At 37.2% G+C, this 19,587-nt stretch overlaps 1 protein-coding gene across 3 annotated transcripts in view; it reads right to left on the reverse strand.

Moving 5' to 3' along the window:
- Positions 1–19,587, reverse strand: part of RPGRIP1L (RPGRIP1 like) — a 96,568-nt gene that overhangs the window by 36,122 nt on the left and 40,859 nt on the right. For 2 of the 3 annotated variants that reach the window (XM_061138522.1, XM_061138524.1), the window contains exons 15-20: positions 12,331–12,783; positions 9,503–9,654; positions 6,142–6,520; positions 2,041–2,231; positions 1,809–1,889; positions 248–349 (exon numbers count right to left, since the gene is read on the reverse strand). In XM_061138522.1, the coding sequence (XP_060994505.1) occupies positions 248–349; positions 1,809–1,889; positions 2,041–2,231; positions 6,142–6,520; positions 9,503–9,654; positions 12,331–12,783 (1,358 nt within the window). The remainder of the gene's footprint in view (positions 1–247; positions 350–1,808; positions 1,890–2,040; positions 2,232–6,141; positions 6,521–9,502; positions 9,655–12,330; positions 12,784–19,587) is intronic. The other variant, XM_061138523.1, reaches the window with a different exon arrangement.

Here is a 19,587-nt window from a genome sequence, read left to right on the forward strand (position 1 = left end):
TGTAAAGTAATTAGCCTCCAACTAATAAAAATAAATGGGAAAAAAAAAGTTGCAGCTCATGATCTCAGGTGCCCTGCGGCATGTGGGATCTTAGTTCCTGGACTAGGGACTGAACCTGTATCCCCTGTATTGGCAGGGGGATTCTTAACCACTGGACCACCAGGGAAGTCCCAATGATCCATGTCAAAGCAAAGACAAAGTATTTAAAAAAGAAACTTTTCAAGATAATTTTAACATAAACACATACCTCGGGAATATGTGAAACAGTTGGCATATCAATTTCTCTCTCTGGTATAAGTTCCACTTCTGGTGAAATTTCCTTCCTATCTTCAGGAAGAGTAGAGGTCTCCTTATATATGTGAAAATGTGCATATATGTTATTTTGTATTTTGTATTAAATCCTAAATCATCCTAAGACTTTTTCACACACACATACACACACACTTAGCATTTACTCTCTTAACAATTTTTATATATAACATATAGCAGTATTAATTATATTTATCATGTTGGACATTACATCTCTAATACTTATTTACACTTTACAACTGGAAGTTTGTACTTTTGACCACATTCATCCAATTCTCCCTTCCCCCATCCCCTGCTCCTGGTAACCAGAAATCTGATCTTTTCTCCTATGAGCTTTTTAAAATTTATTTTTAATTGGAGGATAATTGCTTTATAATATTGTGCTGGCTTCTGCCATACAACAGTGTGAATCAGCCACAAGCACACACGTGTCCCCTCCATCCTGAACCTTCCTGCCAACCCCTGCCCCGTCGCACCCCCTCACGGTTTTCTCAGCGCACTGGGTTGGACACCCAGTGCCCACGCAGCGGCTTCCCACTGGCTCTCTATTTAACACATGGTAGTGTATGTATGTGGTTTGAAGTATAACTGACCTGTAACACTGTGTTAGTTTTCTGTTAAATGACACAGTGATCTGATATTTCTATACATTTCAAAATGATCACTACAATAAGCACAGTGGTTAGGCTGTTTCAGCATACAAAGATACTACACAGTTACTGTGTTCCACAAATTGAACATTTCATATCCATGACCCATCCATTTTACAATTGGGCTTTGTATCTCCTAATCTCTTTTGTCTACATTTTTCTTCCCCTCAACCCCTTAGCAACTACACTTGTTCTTTGTTTCTGTGACTATCTGTGACTACGTTTCTGTTTTGTTATGTTTGTTCATGCCTTTTGTTTTCTTTGGATAAGGTCTCTTTACCTAGATGCAGACTGAGAAGAGAAGGGGTCTAGGTGAATGAGAAGAATAAGTTAAGCTGGAGGAAAAATAGGAAAGTGTGGTATCCCAGAGGCCAAGAGAGAAAGGAGCAAGTGTTCCACTGTGCCAAAAGTTACTGGGAGATAAGACAGGGACAGAGAACTGATCACTGGATATAGCAAAGTGAGAGTCACTGTGGCCTGAGCAAGAGTGATTTTAATGAGGAAAAGCTTTACTAGTGTGAGCAAGGAACAGTTTGAGGAAAGGGAGACAGAACTAAGACAACTTTTTGAAGAGTTTTGTTCTGTTTTGCTTTATGGTAAGTGGGGAAAGAGGACTGGGGGTGATATCTGGAGAGAGACATGGAGCCAACGGAAGATTCAGATCAAGAGTAAGATTGTTTAACATTTACACCCAGTGCCAATTACAAAGGTAAAATTATAAAGGAAGAAGAAGTGTTTTATTTACCTGTTTCCATTTAATCAGGTAGGGTATACTTCTCATTTATTTCAAATATTTGTTATGTGGGACAAGGGTGGGGGGAAGCAGTATTTTGAATGTTTACTACTTACATAATGCTGATGTGGTGTGATATCCATAAAAGATACCTTCTTATCTTTAGGTGTTAAACGTCTTGGTTTAGGTGTTGGTGCCTAAGATAAACCAACATGTCAAACTGAGCATAATGAACATACTTTTCAGATTTCTTTTCTCTTTTATGTGGCTATTTATTAAGGAATAATAATAATAATTATGTAGGAATAATAATAATTTTATAGGAAATTCAAAGTCACTGTTACTCACTACAATAGGTGCACTAACAGAGGATGTTGGAGGTAGTCTTTGAACAACCTCTGACTCTTCTTTGTGTATGACATTTCCTAAGTCTTCAGTAGTTATAGAACCACTTGGTGGAAGGTAAGCAAATTTCCATTTCAATATAACATGAATGGTTCCAGCAGGATGCTTTTTATCATCTGTTAACTCAAATATTCCTGTCAAATTACAAAAATATAATTGTAATTAATGCTAGAGGGAAGTTTTATTACCATAAGAATTAAAGAAGAGCAAAAAGAAACTACCCACAACTTTAAAAATAAACTTAGCTTTTACTCACAACTCAAATGGCTTAAGAGAATAAAATAAGACAAAAGGATCTATGACAGGTTCATTTCTCAAGCACACTGCTTTTAAAAGTTAAGACCTCACAGATAATACTGATTCAAAGAGGAGAAAATTGACTTATAAATATTTTAATTCATTGAAATTAAATTCAGAGATTCTTCAGAATTTTTAGCCTTCTTCCAAGATATTATGTGGGTTATAACTCAAATAAGAACCTTCATTTTGACTTGATATTCTTGTGTCTCTGTAGAAAAATACATTAAAACTTCAAAATTTATCTATATATAATACATAATAATGTATATATCCTAAGGAGTCCTTATATTACTACATTATTCTATTATAATTTTAAATATATTTTACTGGGATCTGTTAAATCATTCCAAATTAATAGTAGCACACAAAAAATGTCTAGAAAATAAACAAACCACCCAAAACATAAAGTATCACCTAGCTGAATATGTAATACTGAGTCACACATTTTAATCATTATACTAGAGTTTTCAATATGAAAATCCCTGACTTGGGAAAAAACTCTATATTTCAAGCATAACTTTTGTTTAGGGGTATCCTTTACTTGGTTCTCAAGTGTTTGACACTTCTTCTAATGGCTGGCTAGGAAAAACTAAACAACTCTAGACTTTAGGTAGAAAAAAAGGAATACAGGGAGGTGAGAAACTTCTATTATAGGCACAGGTGAGACATACGGAATGGTTGAGTGAAGAGATCAGTAAATATTTTCCACAAAAAGCAATGGTAACACTGCATAAAATGATAAAAAATATTCATTTAAGAACTCCAGAAATTGATCAAAGGTATACAACAAATTAACAAGCACTTGTTCAAGAAAATCTACTGAACCTCAGTAAGAACAATAGGAGTCAGAAAAGACTCTAGTAAGCTACTTGGCAAATAGATGGGGAAAAAAGGGAAACAATGACAGACTTATCACTGTGGATGATGACTGCAGTCACAAAATTAAATGACACTTGCTCCTTGGAAGAAAAGTTATGACGAACCTAGTGGTTTAGTTACTAAGTTGTGCCTGACTCTTGTGACCCCATGGACTGCAGCCTGCCAGGCTCCTCTGTCCATGGATTCTCCAGGCAAGAATACTCGAGTGGGTTGCTATTTCCTTCTCCAGGGGATTTTCCCAACCCAGGAATCGAACCTGGGCCTCCTGCATTGCAGGCAGATTCATCAACTAAGCTATGAGAGCTACCTGACAAACCTAGACAGTATATTAAAAAGCAGAGACATCACTTTACCAACAAAGGTCCATATAGTCAAAGCTATGGTTTGTCTAGTAGTCCTGTACGGATGTGAGAATTGGACCATAAAGAAGACTGAGCACCGAAGAACTGATGCTTTTGAACTGTGGTGCTGGAGAAGACTGTTGAGAGTCCCTTGGACAACTAGGAGATCAAATCAGTAGATCCTAAAGGAAATCAACCCTGAATACTCACTGGAAGGACTGATGTTGAGGCTGAAGCTCCAATATTTGACCACTCAATGGACATGAGTTTGAGCAAACTCTGGGAGATGGTGAAGGACAGGGAAGCCTGGCATGCTGCAGTTCACAGGGTCACAAAGAGTCGGACATGACTTAGCTACTGAACAACAAGAAGCTACTTGTCCCTGGCTGAATGTGAGACTTATAGACTATCTAAACATTGAATGCGTTACCTAAGCCATACATTGACCCATAGGCAAAGGGTGGAAGCCTGACAGCTCAAGGTGTTTGAACACAACTTTCAACAACCATAGGCTGACCACTAAACTGTGTTCAGGCTTAAAATTAAGACAAAAACTTAGCAGAGACATCAGTGGCTATAGCAAGGGAAACAAAACTACAGAAATGGTACAGGCCAAGTCACCAAACAAACAATAACAGCAACAGAAATCCTGGGAGGGTTAGAATCTATGGATGCTAAAATATGGTGTCCTGAATGTCCAAATTTAAACAACAGCAAAAAAAATTCATGAGCTACGCAAAGAAACAGGAAGGAGAATGTGCTACATACACAGATAGAGTGTCACCCAGAGATGCTTTCTCAGGGCATCCAGATGTGAGACTCAGCAGACAAAGACCTCAGAGCAGCTATTGTAAATATGTTCAAAGAGCAAAAAAAAAATAAAGAATTAAAGGAAAGTCGATGACAATGAATTATAAAACAGAGAACATAAGAGAGAGAAATTATAAAAAGAGAACTAGAATATATTATAAAATATGGAATATAGCCAATATTTTATAACTATAAATGGAGTATAACCCTTACAAATGACAAATCACTATGTTGTATACCTGTAACATATTATACATCAACCATATCTCAATAAAAAGAGACAGAACTAAAAAGGAGTTCTGGAGTTGAAAAGTATAATTACTGAAATGAAAAAATTCAATAGAGGGGCTTAGTAGGAGATATGAGCTGGCAGAAGATTCAATGAACCTGAAGACTAATCAATAGTGATTGTCCAAGCTGAAAAGAAAAAAAATGAAGAAAAATGAACAGAGCCTCAGATATCTGTAGGACACCATTAAACATATGAACATATGTGTAACAGGAACCTAAGAAGTGGAAGAAAGGGCAGAAAAAAATAACTGAAGAAATAGGGGCAGAAAACTCCCCAAATTTGATACCTAATAGTACCCTATACATAAAGAAGCTCAACAAATTATAAGTAGAAAAAGCACAAAGGGAACCACAACTAAACACATGATAGTGGTATTGTTGAACGACCTCCCCCACTCCCAAAGAAAATCTTGAAAACTGTATCATGTATTAGGGAACATAACAAGATTAACTGATGATTTTTCATCAGAAACAATGAATGCCAGAATCAACTGTCTGATATACAAAAGTGCTTAAATAAACTAAACCTGACAACTAAGAATATGATATCCAGCAAGACTATCCTTCAGAAAATAAAAGCTACATATAAAGACACTGCCAGATAACAATGCTTAAGTGAATTCACTGCCAGCAGACCTGACTCACAAGACAAATTAGAAGAATTTCTTCAGGCTAATAGGAAGTAATGGTAACAGATGGTAACTCACATCAATATGAAGAAACAGAGGTAAATAAAGGTAATTACATAGGTAATTAGAAAAAGTATAAATACGTTTTTCCTCATTTCTTAACTGATTTAAAGAACAATTGCATAATTAAAAAATTATAATCTTGGATTTATAATACACAAAGATAAAATATATGAAATAATAACACAGAAGATGGAGAGGAAATAGAGCTATTTGGAGTAAGAAAATGACATCAGACCCAATGACTCAAATGACTCAAACCCAAATGAAGATATAAATACCAGAGATGCTAAATACATAAGTTAATATAAAAGTCTCCTATATCTACTCTCCCTTCTCTTAAAGGCCATAAAGTTATATAAAGCAATAACTAACATTGTACTGTTGGGTTTATAACACATATAGGTATACCATATATATATATATATATCTATGACAATGTAATAAAGGAAGGGGGAGGGAATGGAACTATATAGGGGCAGATTTTTCTAAATTTCAGTGAAAGTTATTAGCATTAAGTTTAAGTGCTTTGTGTCACACTGAGGTGCATACTGTAATCCTTAGAATAACTATTAAGAAAATGATTACAAAAATATAATATTGTGGGTCCAAAGTTTAAGATTATCTTAGAAGGCTAGAAAGATTAGTTACAAATAGATCATATCAATAACACTGAGGAATAATTTAGGTCTTTTTTTAAAAAACAATCTCATGGATTCAAGAAATACGCTTACCTGAAATACATCTGTCATGTGCCAATGAAATCAGAGGCACATTGACTTTTCCTATGTAAATATTCTCCTGGGTATCACTATCATCAAATACATAAAAACTCAGAGACTCTGACTTAAGGTATCGATCCAAATCCATATTCATTGGCACTGGGAAACACATATGATCATCAAATTGTGGATCATTGCTACTGGGAATGATGGCTGTGTCATGGTCTGCAAAATCAAAAAACTTGTACACAACATATGGGTGTGGCTGCAGGTGGCTTGCTCGGGACTGCAGGTGGTTGCAACATCTTATTGTAATATGAAGTTCATTTAAGTTGCCATCTGTGGAATCAGTAGAACTGAGCTGAGCAGTTTTGGGTGGTTGATGACTTAACTGGAAAAACATACATATTTATATTACAGTAGTAATACAATGAAAAGTAAACAGCAGCTGCCAACCCCCAAACACAATAATTTTGTAAATGGACCAAAAGACTGCAGATTTTCACCTCACAGTGAATTTCTCAGTAAAATACTCTTGATACTTATTCAAAACCAATATTCTCTAGAACCTGTGTACAGACGCTGTTAACAGAAACTATAAAAGACTGAGCATACATGTAGAGATTGCTGTTAAAACAAACAAAAATAAATAAAGCCACGAAAATAGTCTGATGTTTTTTAATTCTATTTAATGCTTAACAGGTAAAGTGAGCAGATAGGTTCAAAGATAAATGTCCCCTAGTTTACAATTTTATTAAGAGCTAATCCTTCAACCATTCCAGTTATTCTGATCATATCACATTCTTAAGTGAGAACTAATGAACTTGATGGTACCCACTCAGAGAGATGATTTTGTTATATTTGGGTTGGCCCTCATCCTGAACCAATGGGATCTGGGGACGCGGATACCTGAGGCCAAGGAACAAGGGAACAGAGTGAGAGAGAAACTTTGGAGGGGTAAAATCTTGGGTTGGAGGGACTTTTCGGAAGAGAAGTGAGCTAAGGGAGTTATCCGGGAGAGTTGGAAACTGCTCCATGGCCCTCTACGGAACCATGACTCAGGCAATCAGCGCACAAGTACTCTAGCGAACAGCTGCCCTGACGAGCTGCTACGCCTTTAGTAGCCGATGTGATCTGGGACAAATCAACGCAGTGTTGCAATGTCAGAGAATTCTCCACCTCCCATGCAGGGACCCCTCTTTCACTGTATTTTTGAATCTGGATTGAACAACTGGAACTTTTGATTCTAGAGAAGCTTATGAGAGAAAGAAAACAGAACTGAAGTCATAATCTCCTTAGTGGAGACAGCTGGTGGTATGGATAGGGGAAATCTGAGAAGGGAATCACAGTACTGCTTTCCCAGGGCTAGTTGGCATCTAACTATAGAGGGCTGAGTGGAATGGTTTACAAAGTACCCCTTCTGCTTCTCCCCTCAAGCCTACCCACAAAAGCTGAAGTTCCACCAGTAAATGGCTCATTCAAGTCATAAACTGGGAGTCTAAAACTCTTCAAATTACAAAAATTAATAAACCATGTGGTTTCACTATTTCTAATTCCTTTTCTCATAATGACATTTCTCAAGGTGTGTTCTGAAGAACATTAGTCCAGAACGATGATTGCTAGGAAATGGGTGCCATTCTTTAAGTTTGGGAATCAACATTATATTAATCATGGTTCTTTTAATTGAAAGCTATAAAAACTGATTTCACCAAGCAAATACAATGAAAAAAGACTTTACATGCACAGTCACTCAGTCATGTCTGATTCTTTTGCAACCCCATGGACTGTAGCCCACCAGACTCCTCTGTCCATGGAATATTCCTGGGAAGAATACTGGAGTGGGTTGCCATTTCCTCCTCCAGGGGATCTTCCCAACCCAGGGATCGAATCCACATCTCTAACATCTGCTGTATTGGCAGGTGGCTTCTTTATCACTGCTCCACCTTGGAAGCCTTTAATATAAGGCTATAGGGCTATTTCACAGAACTGTGTAGCAGAAATGTGGTTGTGTCTTAGGAAGGGAATGGGACTGTAAAACTATAGGAATTTACTCTCCATCTAGTTCTTCATTTTTCTCTGTATGCTTGCTCATTATTCTCCTTCTAGATACATTTTCTTTCCTTTGCAGTTTAACATGGTAGCAGATGGCTGCCCCATAGCTCCCAGTTTCCCACGTTTCAGCCATGGAGTCTTACTTTCTCTTGATCTCAGAAAGCAGAATCTGATTGGCTCAGTTGGAGGCAGGTGGCTATTATTAAATCATTAATTATAATTGGGTGGAGTGGGAGAGAGCAGGGTCATCAAATGTAAAGCTGGCCACCAGGGGCCCAGCCCCATGGATTGGAAGAGAGGGCAGTTCCAAATGAAAAAAGAGAATTGTGCCTTGAACAGACATTCCAAAATATTTCTACTATATTCTATCCCTTTGTTACTTAAGTGTATACTTCATGCTTCCTCTTGAGATTCGAGTTATACTCAAATCTCAAAATAAGCCCTAAAGTCAAGGATCTTATTTAACTTTGCTCAATTCAGTCTTTTCTGCATTTACTGGATCATGGAATTCTTCTGGAAATAAGACTATTAAGACTTCATGAAACACAGTTTGGAAAATGCTACTCTGAGGAATTGCTTTTAAACCTCTAATTCTCAGTAAAAGAATATTCATTTTACATTCTACTTTGCATTTCAGAAAGCTACAGGTTTCTGAAACAGCTTGGAAGAAGTTGGAAATGGCTGGAAAAAAAGAATAACTGAAACTCCAAGAATAGCTATTCATTTCCTTAACAGCAGAAATTGTAATGAAAGTTACAGCTGATGTGTAATATTAGCATTGCAATTCTATTTTTCAAAAGTGTCCTGGATAGCACAAGGGCGTTCCTTTGGGGTGACAGATCAATTCTGTATCTTGATTGTGGTGGCTATTACATGATTATATACACATGATAAAACCGCACTGAACTCTGCGTCTTCCTACACAAACAACACACACACATACACAAATAACACTGTACACTCATACACACCTAAGTGCATGTAGATGTTAGAAAATCTGAACCACGTCTGTAGCCTAGTTAACAGTACTAGCCTAGTTAATAGTACTGTACCAATGTCAGTTTCCTGGCTTTGATACTATACTATAGTTACATAAAATATTACAACTGGGAGAAGCAGGGGGAAAGCTACACAGGACCTCTGTACATTTTTGCTACTTCCTGTTAAGTCTATGATTATTTCGACATAAAAAGTTTAAAAAAAAGCCATCAAGTGGCTTTTGCAACTGAAAGAAAGTGATTTCAGTTTAAAGCATGGTAATTTAAAGAAATACTATAAAATTTCTGTGTCATAAAAGGGTTGTAAAGTCAAACAAGCTTACCCATTGCATTTGCTCTGGCCCCTTAAAATTTGATGTTATGTATCCCAAGGCCTTTGCCCGTTCTCGATAAAGCCGAATCGCTTGATCCATGGGAACTCTTAATCGGAACCAGTATTCCACTGTGCCAAAATTGGAGATGTCTCCTTTAGTTCCTACAAACCGATACATAATTCACTGTTAAAATGGCCCCATAAATCAAAATATATACCAGTAAAACATACATCAATGGTATTAGGCATTAAAACTATAAATTTTATACTGAATAAAATAATATATGACTTGCACAGATGGTGTGTGACTGGCAAATAACAGAGAAAAAGAGAATAAGTTACTTCTGCAAGTATGAGTTTCACTGTGTGTTAAATATTATTAAAAAACTATGTTTGAGGTAGTCCAGTTCACACTATTTCAATCCTTCTAACACATAAAAAGATTTTTTTCTGACGCAATTTTTTCTTTTTTTTTAACAAGCTGCACTCAATGCAGTCTGACAGATACAACATGAAACCTCAAAACTATGAATGTGATATTCCACATTATAATTCAAATTTCAAGAAATCTTTGGCACCTTCCTCATTTTTCTACTGTACCGTAAGCACAGGGGAAAACACCATACCTATTGCCAAATCTATACTGTACGTAGAACACCCTTGCATGTCTGCCCTGCACATCTTCAGTCCTTCTCACAACTCTGCGGCTCTTTATCTCTCTTCCTCTGTGATGACTTCCTCTATTGCTCCCTGCTTCCTTTGCAGGAATTGAGGACTATGTCCTCATTAGGGTACTGACTGCTTTGGTAACTGTCACTTCACCAGTTTACTTCTCTGCCACGCTAAGTTTTTGAGGGCAGGATTTTTTGAACCATGTGAATATACTATCTATGCAATCAATAAAATAAAATCCCTCCCCAGAACCTAAGTCACCTTCTTTCTTTCTTGAGAAAGCTTCTTCACTTGGCCTCTAGGATCCTGTATACTCTCGGTTTATCTCCCTCTTCACTGGTGACTCCTCAGTTTCATTTTGCTGTCTCTTCCTCTTCTTCCCGAATGCTAAATTTTAGAGTTTCCCAAGGCTCAATCTTTGGTCCTTTTCTCTTCTTTATGTACAGTTACTCTCTATGTGAAATTATCTGGGTCCAAGGCTTAAAATGTATTCTGTATGCTAATGAATCCCACTGTTCTATCCCTGACCTTCAGACTATTACATCCACTGCTTATGTGACATTTCCACTTGGCTGTATAACAGGCAGGTCAATCTTGTTCAGACACATCTTAAGTTTTCTTCCTCAAATTTGTTCCTCTCCCTGACCTATTTCAACAAATGGCCTTGTCATTCTCCTGGTTGTTCACACCAAAACTCTCACCTTGTCTGTTTCTCTTGTTTCTCTACATTCAGTTGATGAACAAGTTTTTAAAGAAGAGTTAATCAAACCTACACTGAATATGACTACTTCTTATCACTACTTTCACTACCATCTTAATCCAAGCCACCATCCTCTTTCCACAGATTAATGCAATAGCCTGAAAAATGGTCCTGTTTTCCCTCTTGGTCTGTATAGACTATTCTTCCCACAGCACCCAGCATGGTTCTTCTAATATCTATGTGTGTCGGACTTCCCTGGTGGTGCAGTGGATAAGAATCCACCTGCCAATGCACAGGACATGGATTCGATCCCTGCTCCGGGAAGATTCCACATGCTGTGGAGCAACTAAGCCCATGTACCAGACCTACTGAGCCCGTGAGCTGCAACTACTGAGCCTGAGTGCTGTAATTACTGAAGCCTGTGAGCCTTTGCTCCGCAACAAGAAAAGCCACCTGCAACTAGAGAGTAGCCTCCACTTGCTGCAACCAGAGAAAGCCAGACTGCAGCGATGAAGACCCAGTACAACCAAACGAACAAACAAAAAACAGCAAAAAACTATGTGTGATCTTGTAACTCACCTTCTCAAAACTATCCAATGACTTGCATCACTCAAAGAAAAAAAAAAAAAGTCCAAACATGACCCAGAAAGCTCTGCAGCATGATCTGATCCCTGCCTATTGCTTTAATGTCAGCTCTGCTCTAGTCACAGGCCTCCTTGATGTTCCTCCAATTGGTCAGGTTTGTTTTTCCCTCAGGCCTTTGTACTTGCTGTTTCCTCTGCCTGAAACAATCCTCCCCTGGATCCTGACATGCAGCTTTCTTTTTAAAAAATATTTTTAAAAAGTATTTATTTATTTGGCTGTGGGCCCTAGTTGCAGCACATGGGCTCTCTAGTCGTGGTGCATGGGCTTAAGCTGCCCCATGGCTGATATGGATCTTTTTTCAGGTCTCTTTATCACTGTCATCCTGTAGGGAAGTCCTTATCTCAATAAGCAACCTTCTCTCTCTTTAGCCTCTTGCCCAGATCATCTTTCTTCATATCTAAGGATAGGTGTATAGTTTTATGGCCCGTCTTCCCCTCTAGAAGGTAAGCTACAGGAGGGCAGGGGCTTCAACTGTCTTATTTATCACCGATCACAGTATTCCCAGTGCTTAGTAAGTGATAACGACACGCTCTTTAAAAAATATTTGATCAACATACTATAATTAATGTTTAATCAAACAAATATATCAACATGGCAAATAAACATTTGTACTAAGAAGCTTTAAAAAATTAACAGCCATTGTACTAATATTATCAATGACATTTAAGAGTGCAATCAACAGTGGGCAGCTGAATCAGAGAAAACTGTCCTTACCTAAAGGCACCTTGAATTTGTGAGAGAAGATACTAACGTGAAATGCCTTATTGATATAGAAACCAATCAGGGATTCAAACAACCGAAGTCTGTAAGACAGTACTCACCAACCAAACTTGCTGTGCAAAATATTCGACCGCTTTTTTCTAGAATTTCATGGAATCTCAACTGACAAGCTGCGATTGTTTCATAATCTGTGCTGTAAGCCTGGTGGACCTCAAGAGTGACAGTATTTTTCTGAATGTATTGTAAGAATAAGTCATTAACATGAACGAGGTATTGAGAAGTAAAGTTATATTCTGGGTGAAGGCCCCGTACTATGGGAGTTGTCTGTAGTTCAAAATCATAGAAAGCGTAGGTACAGAAGGTGACAGGCTCTTTATCCCCAGATGCCTGTAAAACTTCGGAAGAAAAGGTTACTTTGTTGATATGGATTTCAAACAGGTTTTCGCCTCGTTCTAAGTGAATGGTTTCATCAAATTCATCAACTGAGTCATCTGGCATGATTTCTGGCTTAAATTTGTACTGCTTGGTGCCGTAGGCAATATCCTTTAATTGGGCTGCAAGAGAAGACACACAGTTTAGAGGTTTTAAGGTGTTGACATATAAAGATACAAAGATACATATGAAGTGGTAGGAAATGTGATGGCTTTTGGTGTATAGTCCCAATCAAATTCTACGCTACACTTTTCCTGTAATTGATACTGTGTTTTAAAGAAATCTATCATTTATTTTGACATCATTAGTTACAAACTGACAACTTAAGTGGTAATACAGGATATACCAGGGAAAAGGAGAAAGAAAAAGGAAAAAAAAAGAAAAGGCTGTTGAATGAATAACTGAGGTAAATATTTAGATTCCACTCGCTCCTTTGGTTTGGCTCTATTATCTTCTCTCCTTTAAAATCAATTTCTCTTTCCACTGCTACCTACTTGTCAGTTTATCCAAATATATATTTTTCTACTTTTGGGGATGATGGATATGTTTATTATCTTGATTATGGTGATAGTTTCACAGATGTATATATAGGCCAAACTCCCAAACCTGTGCACTTTAAATATGTGCAATTTAAAGTATGTTCATCCAAAGAAATGAAAACTTTTAAAAGTTGTGGTATGATCGGAAATTTAAATACTGATTAGAAATTTTATGATAGTAAATAAGTATTGTTCATTTTTAGGTATAATTGTATTGTTATTTTTTAAGACCTCAGTTAGATGCATCCTGAAATATTTATTGATGAGATGATGTGGTATCTGAGATTTGTTTCAAAAGGATATGGGTAAGATAGAAGGGAGTTGGGGATACAGATGAAAAAAGATTGGCCATGAACTGATTGATTATGTGATAGGTACATCAGAGTTTACCATACAATTATTTCCACTCATATATGTTTGAACTTTCCCATAATGAATTAAAAATTTTTTTCATAATAAAACCATTATGCTGGGGAAAAAAATATATTCATTATAATTCTATAAAGTTGCTCTTAAAAAATATATATATCTTTCTAGATTAGAACATTCCCTCACATCATATACAAAAATAAATTCAAAATGGTTTAAAGATATAAGTGTAAAACCCGAAACCATAAAACTCCCAGGAGAGAACTCTTTGACCCAAGTTATAGCGATATGTCTTCTGGATCTGTCTCCTAAGGCAAAAGAAATAAAAGCAAAACTAAATAAATGGGATCTAATTAAACTTAAAAGCTTTTGGACAGCAAAGGAAACTACTGACAAAACAAACAGATAATCTACTGAATGCAGGAAAATATTTACAAATGATATGACCTACAATGGGCTAACACCCCAAATACATAATGTGAAAAAATGAAACCCAATATGAAAAAAACCCAAAAAACTTCATTAAAAATGGCAGAAGACCTGAATAGATAGTTCACCAAAGAAGACATATAGATGGCTGACAGGCACATGAAAAGATACTCAAAATTGCTAATTTTTAGAGAAATGCAAGTAAAAACCACAATGAGATATCACCTCACACCTGTCAGAATGGCTATCATGAAAAAATGTGCAAATAACAAATGCTGGTGAGGGTGTGGAGAAAAGGAAACACTTGTATGCTGTTGGTGGGAATATAAACTAGTACAACCACTATGGTAAGTAGTATGGAGGTTCCTCAAAAAATTAAATAAAAACTACCATATAATCCAGCAATTCCATTCCTGGGTACATATCCAGAAAAAACCAAAAACACAAACTGAACAAGATAATACATGCACCCCAATGTTCATGTTGTTGTTCAGCTGCTAAGTTGTGTCTGACTCCTTGCAACCCCATGAACTGTAGCACGGCAGGCTACCCTGAGTAGCCTGAGTTGGGTCATTATCTCCCTGAGTTGGGTTAAATTCATGTCCATTGAGTCGGTAATGCTATCTAACCATCTCATCCTCTGCTGCCCCCTTCTCCTTTTGTTGTCAATCTTTCCCAGCATGAGGGATGAGGGTCTTTTCCAGTGAGTTGGCTCTTCCCATCAGGTGGCCAAAGTACTGAAGCTTCAGCTTCAGCATCAGTCCTTCCAATGAATATTCAGGGTTAATTTCCTTTCTAATTGACTGGTTTGAGCTCCTTGCAGTCCAAGGGACTCTCAAGAGTCTTCTCCAACATTGCCATTTGAAAGCATCAAGTTTTTGATGCTCAGTCTTCTTTATGGTCCAACTCTCATCTCACATTCATACATGACTACTGGAGAAACCACAGCTTTGACTACACAGACCTTTGTTGGCAAAGTGATATCTCTGCTTTTTAATACACCATCTAGGTTTGTTATAGCTTTTCTTCCAAGGAGCAAGTGTCTTTTAATTTCATGGCTGCAGTCACAGTGATTTTGGAGCCCAAGAAAATAAGATCTATCACTGCTTCCACTTTTCTCCCTTCCATCTGCCACCATGATGTGATGGGGTCAGATGCCATGATCTTAGTTCTTCTGTTGAGTTTTAAGCCAGCTTTTTCACTCTCCTCTTTAACCCTCATCAAGAGGCTCTTTAGCTCCTCTTTCTGCCATTAGACCGTTATCATCTTCTTAACTGAGGTTGTTGATATTTTTCCTGACAGTCTTGATTCCAGCTTGTGATCCATCTAGCCTGGCATTTCGCATGATGTACTCTGTATATAAGTTAAATAAGCAGGGTGACAATATATAGCCTTGATATACTCCTTTCCCAATTTTGAACCAGTCTGCTGTTCCATGTCCAGTTCTAACTGTTGCTTCTTGACTTGCAAAACAGGTTTTTCAGGAGGCAGGTAAGGTGGTCTGGTATTCCTATCTCTAAGAATTTTCCAGAGTTTGTTGTGATCCACACAAAGGCTTTAGCATAGTCAATGAAGCAGAAGTAGATGGTGTTCTGGAATTCCTTTGTTTTCTCTCTGATTCAATCAATGTTCATAGTAGCACTATTTACAACAGTCAAGACCTGGAAGGACCTAAGTGCCCATCAACAGATGAACAGATAAAGAAGATGTTATATACACATACACACACACACACACACACATATATATATACATATATATATAAGGGAATATTACTCAGCCATAAAAAGAATGAAATTCTGATATTTGCAGCAAGGTGGATGGACCTAGAGAATATTATACATAGTGAAATAAATCAGAGAAAGACAAATAGTGTATGACATCACTTGTATGTGGAACCTAAAAATGATACAAATTAATGTATATGTAAAGCAGAAGCAGACCTCACAGATACAGAAACAAGCCTGTGGTTACCGAAGGCAAGAAGGAAGAGGAGGGACAAACTAGGGAGTCTGGAATTAGCAGATACATATTACCATGTATGAAATAGATAAGCAACAAGTGCATATTGTATAGCACAGTGAATTATAGCCATTATCTCGTAATATCTTATAATGAAGTATAATTTACAAAAATATTGAATCATTATGCTGTACATCTGAAACGAATATACTGCAAATCAACTACACTTCAATAAAAAAATAAAAAGATATGTCTCTTTCTAAATACACATCTTCCCCCAGGTTACATCCAAACTTCTAAAGAGTAATGTCTACTTGTGTCTCCTATTCTTCATGTAACAGACATTCTTCCATCTCCTTCAAAAAGCATCTGCTTTACTTTTCTTGTGTAACTACTCCAGAAAAAGTCACCAATAACCAATTGATTTCTAGAGTGAATGGACTTTGGTCCTGCATTACTTTGGGAGTGGAATGAAAACTGATCTTTTCCAGCCCTGTGGCCACTGCTGAGTTACTTGATTTCCTTGCTTAATTGACAATGAAGACCACATCCTCTTCTGTGAACTTTTGTGGGATTCCATGTCGTCATCTGCCCTGCTTCTCCTCCTACCACTCTCTCATTCCTTAAGGGTCTCTCTGCTGGTTTGCTAGGCTTCTGCTTTTATCCGTTTTTTTAGTCTATGTTTCATGAGTAATTGTATCCCTTTTTATTTTTTAATTAAATCATTGAAATATTGTTGACTTACAATCTTGTGCTAACTTCTGCTGTACAGCAAAGGGACTCAGGTATACACAAATACACATTTTCTCTACGGTTTATCCCAGGAGACTGGATACAGTTCCCTGTGTATACAGCAGGACCTTGTTGGGTTTTCATCCTAAATGTAACAGCTTGCATCTACGAACCCCAACCTCATGGTCCGTCCTTCTCCCCCTCACCCCGCCCCGGCCACTGCAAGTCTGCTCTCTGCATCTGTGATTCTGTTCTGTAGACAGGTTTACTGTGTCATGTTTTAGTTTCACATATAAGTGATACTGTATGGTGTTTCTCGTTCTCTCTCTGACTTAGTTCATTTAGTATGATAATTTCTAGCTGTATCCATGATGCTGCGAAAGGCATTATTTTGCCCATTTATGACTGGGCAGTATACCATTGTATCTATGTGCTACATCTTCTTTATCCGTTCCTCTGATGATGGACGTTTAGGTTATTCCCATGTCTTGGCCATTGTGAACAGTAATACTGTGAACATAGGGGTGCATATATCTTTTTGAATCATAATTTAGTCTGTGTTTATGCCCAGGAGTGGGACTGCTGGATCATACGGTAATTCTGTTTTTAGTTTCCTGAGGAACCTTCATACTATTTTCCATAGTGGATGTGCCAATTTTTATTCCCACCAATAGTGTGGGAGGATTCCCTTTACTCCACACCCTCTCCAATATTTTTATTTGTAGACTTAACAATTTTTTTAAATTTATTTGTCTGCATGAGCTCTTAGTTGTGGCATGCAGATCTTCAGTTGTAGCAGTGGGATCTAGTTCCTTGACCAGGGATTGAACCTGGGCCCCCTGCATTGGGAGCACAGAGTCTTAACCACTGGACCAGGGAAGTCCTGTTATTTGTAGACTTTTCGATGATAGCTCTTTTGACTTGTGTGAGGTGGTACCTCATTGTAGTTTTTATTTGTATCTCTCTAATAATTAGTAATCCCATCCCCTTTTATGACTTCGGTTACTATCAATATACTGAAGACTCAATATTTCTATTTTTAATTCAGAATTCTTTCCTAAATAACAGACTCACACATTAAGTGGCTTGCTGAGCCCTCTATCTAGATACTCTCTAGGCACATCAAATTTAATATACCTAAAGGAGAATGACTCATATTCTCTTCTAGTTCCTTCTGGACTTTGACGTCCAAGTGAATGTTGTTAGCCTACACCCAGCTGCCTAAGCTAGATACCACGGAGTCACCCTAGGTTGCTCTTTGTCTTTGGGCTCCCCACATCTGTAGGGTCACTGATATTCAAAAACATTTCCTAAGTCTTCAGTAAATCTGTCCATGTCTTCTCCATCTCCACTGATGCTACCTTACTTACACCCAGAGTGTTTATTACCTAGATTATTAATGGGGCCCAAACTTCTTCATTCCTTCAAATTTTACTCATTCTTCCCAACACCTATAGCATAGTCTCCAAAATGTGGTTTTGTGTACTACTTCCTACCCCAAAGATTCCTTGGTGCTTCTCTAGGTTAATAAGGTTCAAACTCATTTAGGTGGCAAACACGGCCTTCAGCATTTGGTTCTTTCCAGCTCTGTCTCCAGGTTTTCCTCCTTTATCAATCCTGAGTTCCAAACTGATGAAATCATACGCAATTTCTTAAATCAATGGTGGTGCCTCGCATTTAGGGCATTTTTACCTGCCTCATCTACTGCCTGGAATGACTTTCATTGTTTTTATTTAGTGGTGAATTCTGTCATTATTAAAGACTCCAAGCCCACTGTAAGGAGTCATCTCTGAATCTTCAGATATAAACAGGCATTCTCTCCTCAATGTTTCCTAGGTAGCTTTTTCATTTTCCTAACTTCACACTCTTCACGGTAAAGTGTGCCTACTTACTTGTTGACATCTTGCGAGTTTGAGCTTTTTTCCTATTTGTATTCTCACTGCCTAGCACTTTGCTTACGATATGTTAGGAACAGGAGCATCATCAATGAATTTAGGAAACAAAATATATTGCTAAAGACTTAGTGACACTTGAAAGGAATGAAAATCTCAAACTATGTGACCTTCTTGTTACTCATGAAAATTTCATTAAGCAAATTTTTATTGAAATAAAAGGAACACATGCTCTTTGACTTTCAGAAACCCTGTTCAGTCAGATAGATTATTTATTGAATTCTTCTACTTAGAGCAGTGATTCTCAGAGTGTGGTCTGGGAACCCTTGAGGGTTCCTGAGGCTGTTCTGGAGGTCTGTGAGGTTAAAACTATTTTTAAAATAATACTAAGATGTTATTTGCCTTTCTCATTCTTATTCTCTTACAAATGTATAATAGGGTTTCCCAGAATCTACAGGATGTGTGATATCATAACTGATTGACTGCAGAAGCAGATATAAAAACCCAGCTGTTTTCTATTAAGACAGACACTAAAAAGACATGCAAAAATGCTAAACAATTTAAAAAGTTTAAAACAGTATCACTTGTCTCACTGTTTTTTTGGTATGAAAAAATGCAGCTTTTAAAAAATAAATACTGTAATTTATGTTAAATATGTAATGGATTTATTATTATTTAAGCATGACAAATATTTTTAAAATTTCTCATTTTTAATTTCTAATATGATAAATATCTTAAGTATAACCCATATAAACTCGTGCCTTTTTGGATTCTCAGTGATCTTTAAGAGTGCAAAATTACTGCTGGCATAGGTCACCGAGTTTAAGTGCTGCATGGCAGAGAACATGAAAGACAGTATCATTGGAGAATTTATATACTGTAGTCATAGAGAATATGCAAAGCTGCAATGGTGAAGAACACTGACATAATACAATCTCCAAACATAATTTTTAAGTACAGTTCAGTTCAGTCGTTCAGTCGTGTCTGACTCTTTGTGACCCCA

The sequence above is a fragment of the Dama dama genome, chromosome 4 (genome assembly GCF_033118175.1).
Source record: "Dama dama isolate Ldn47 chromosome 4, ASM3311817v1, whole genome shotgun sequence".
Lineage (NCBI taxonomy): Eukaryota > Metazoa > Chordata > Mammalia > Artiodactyla > Cervidae > Dama > Dama dama.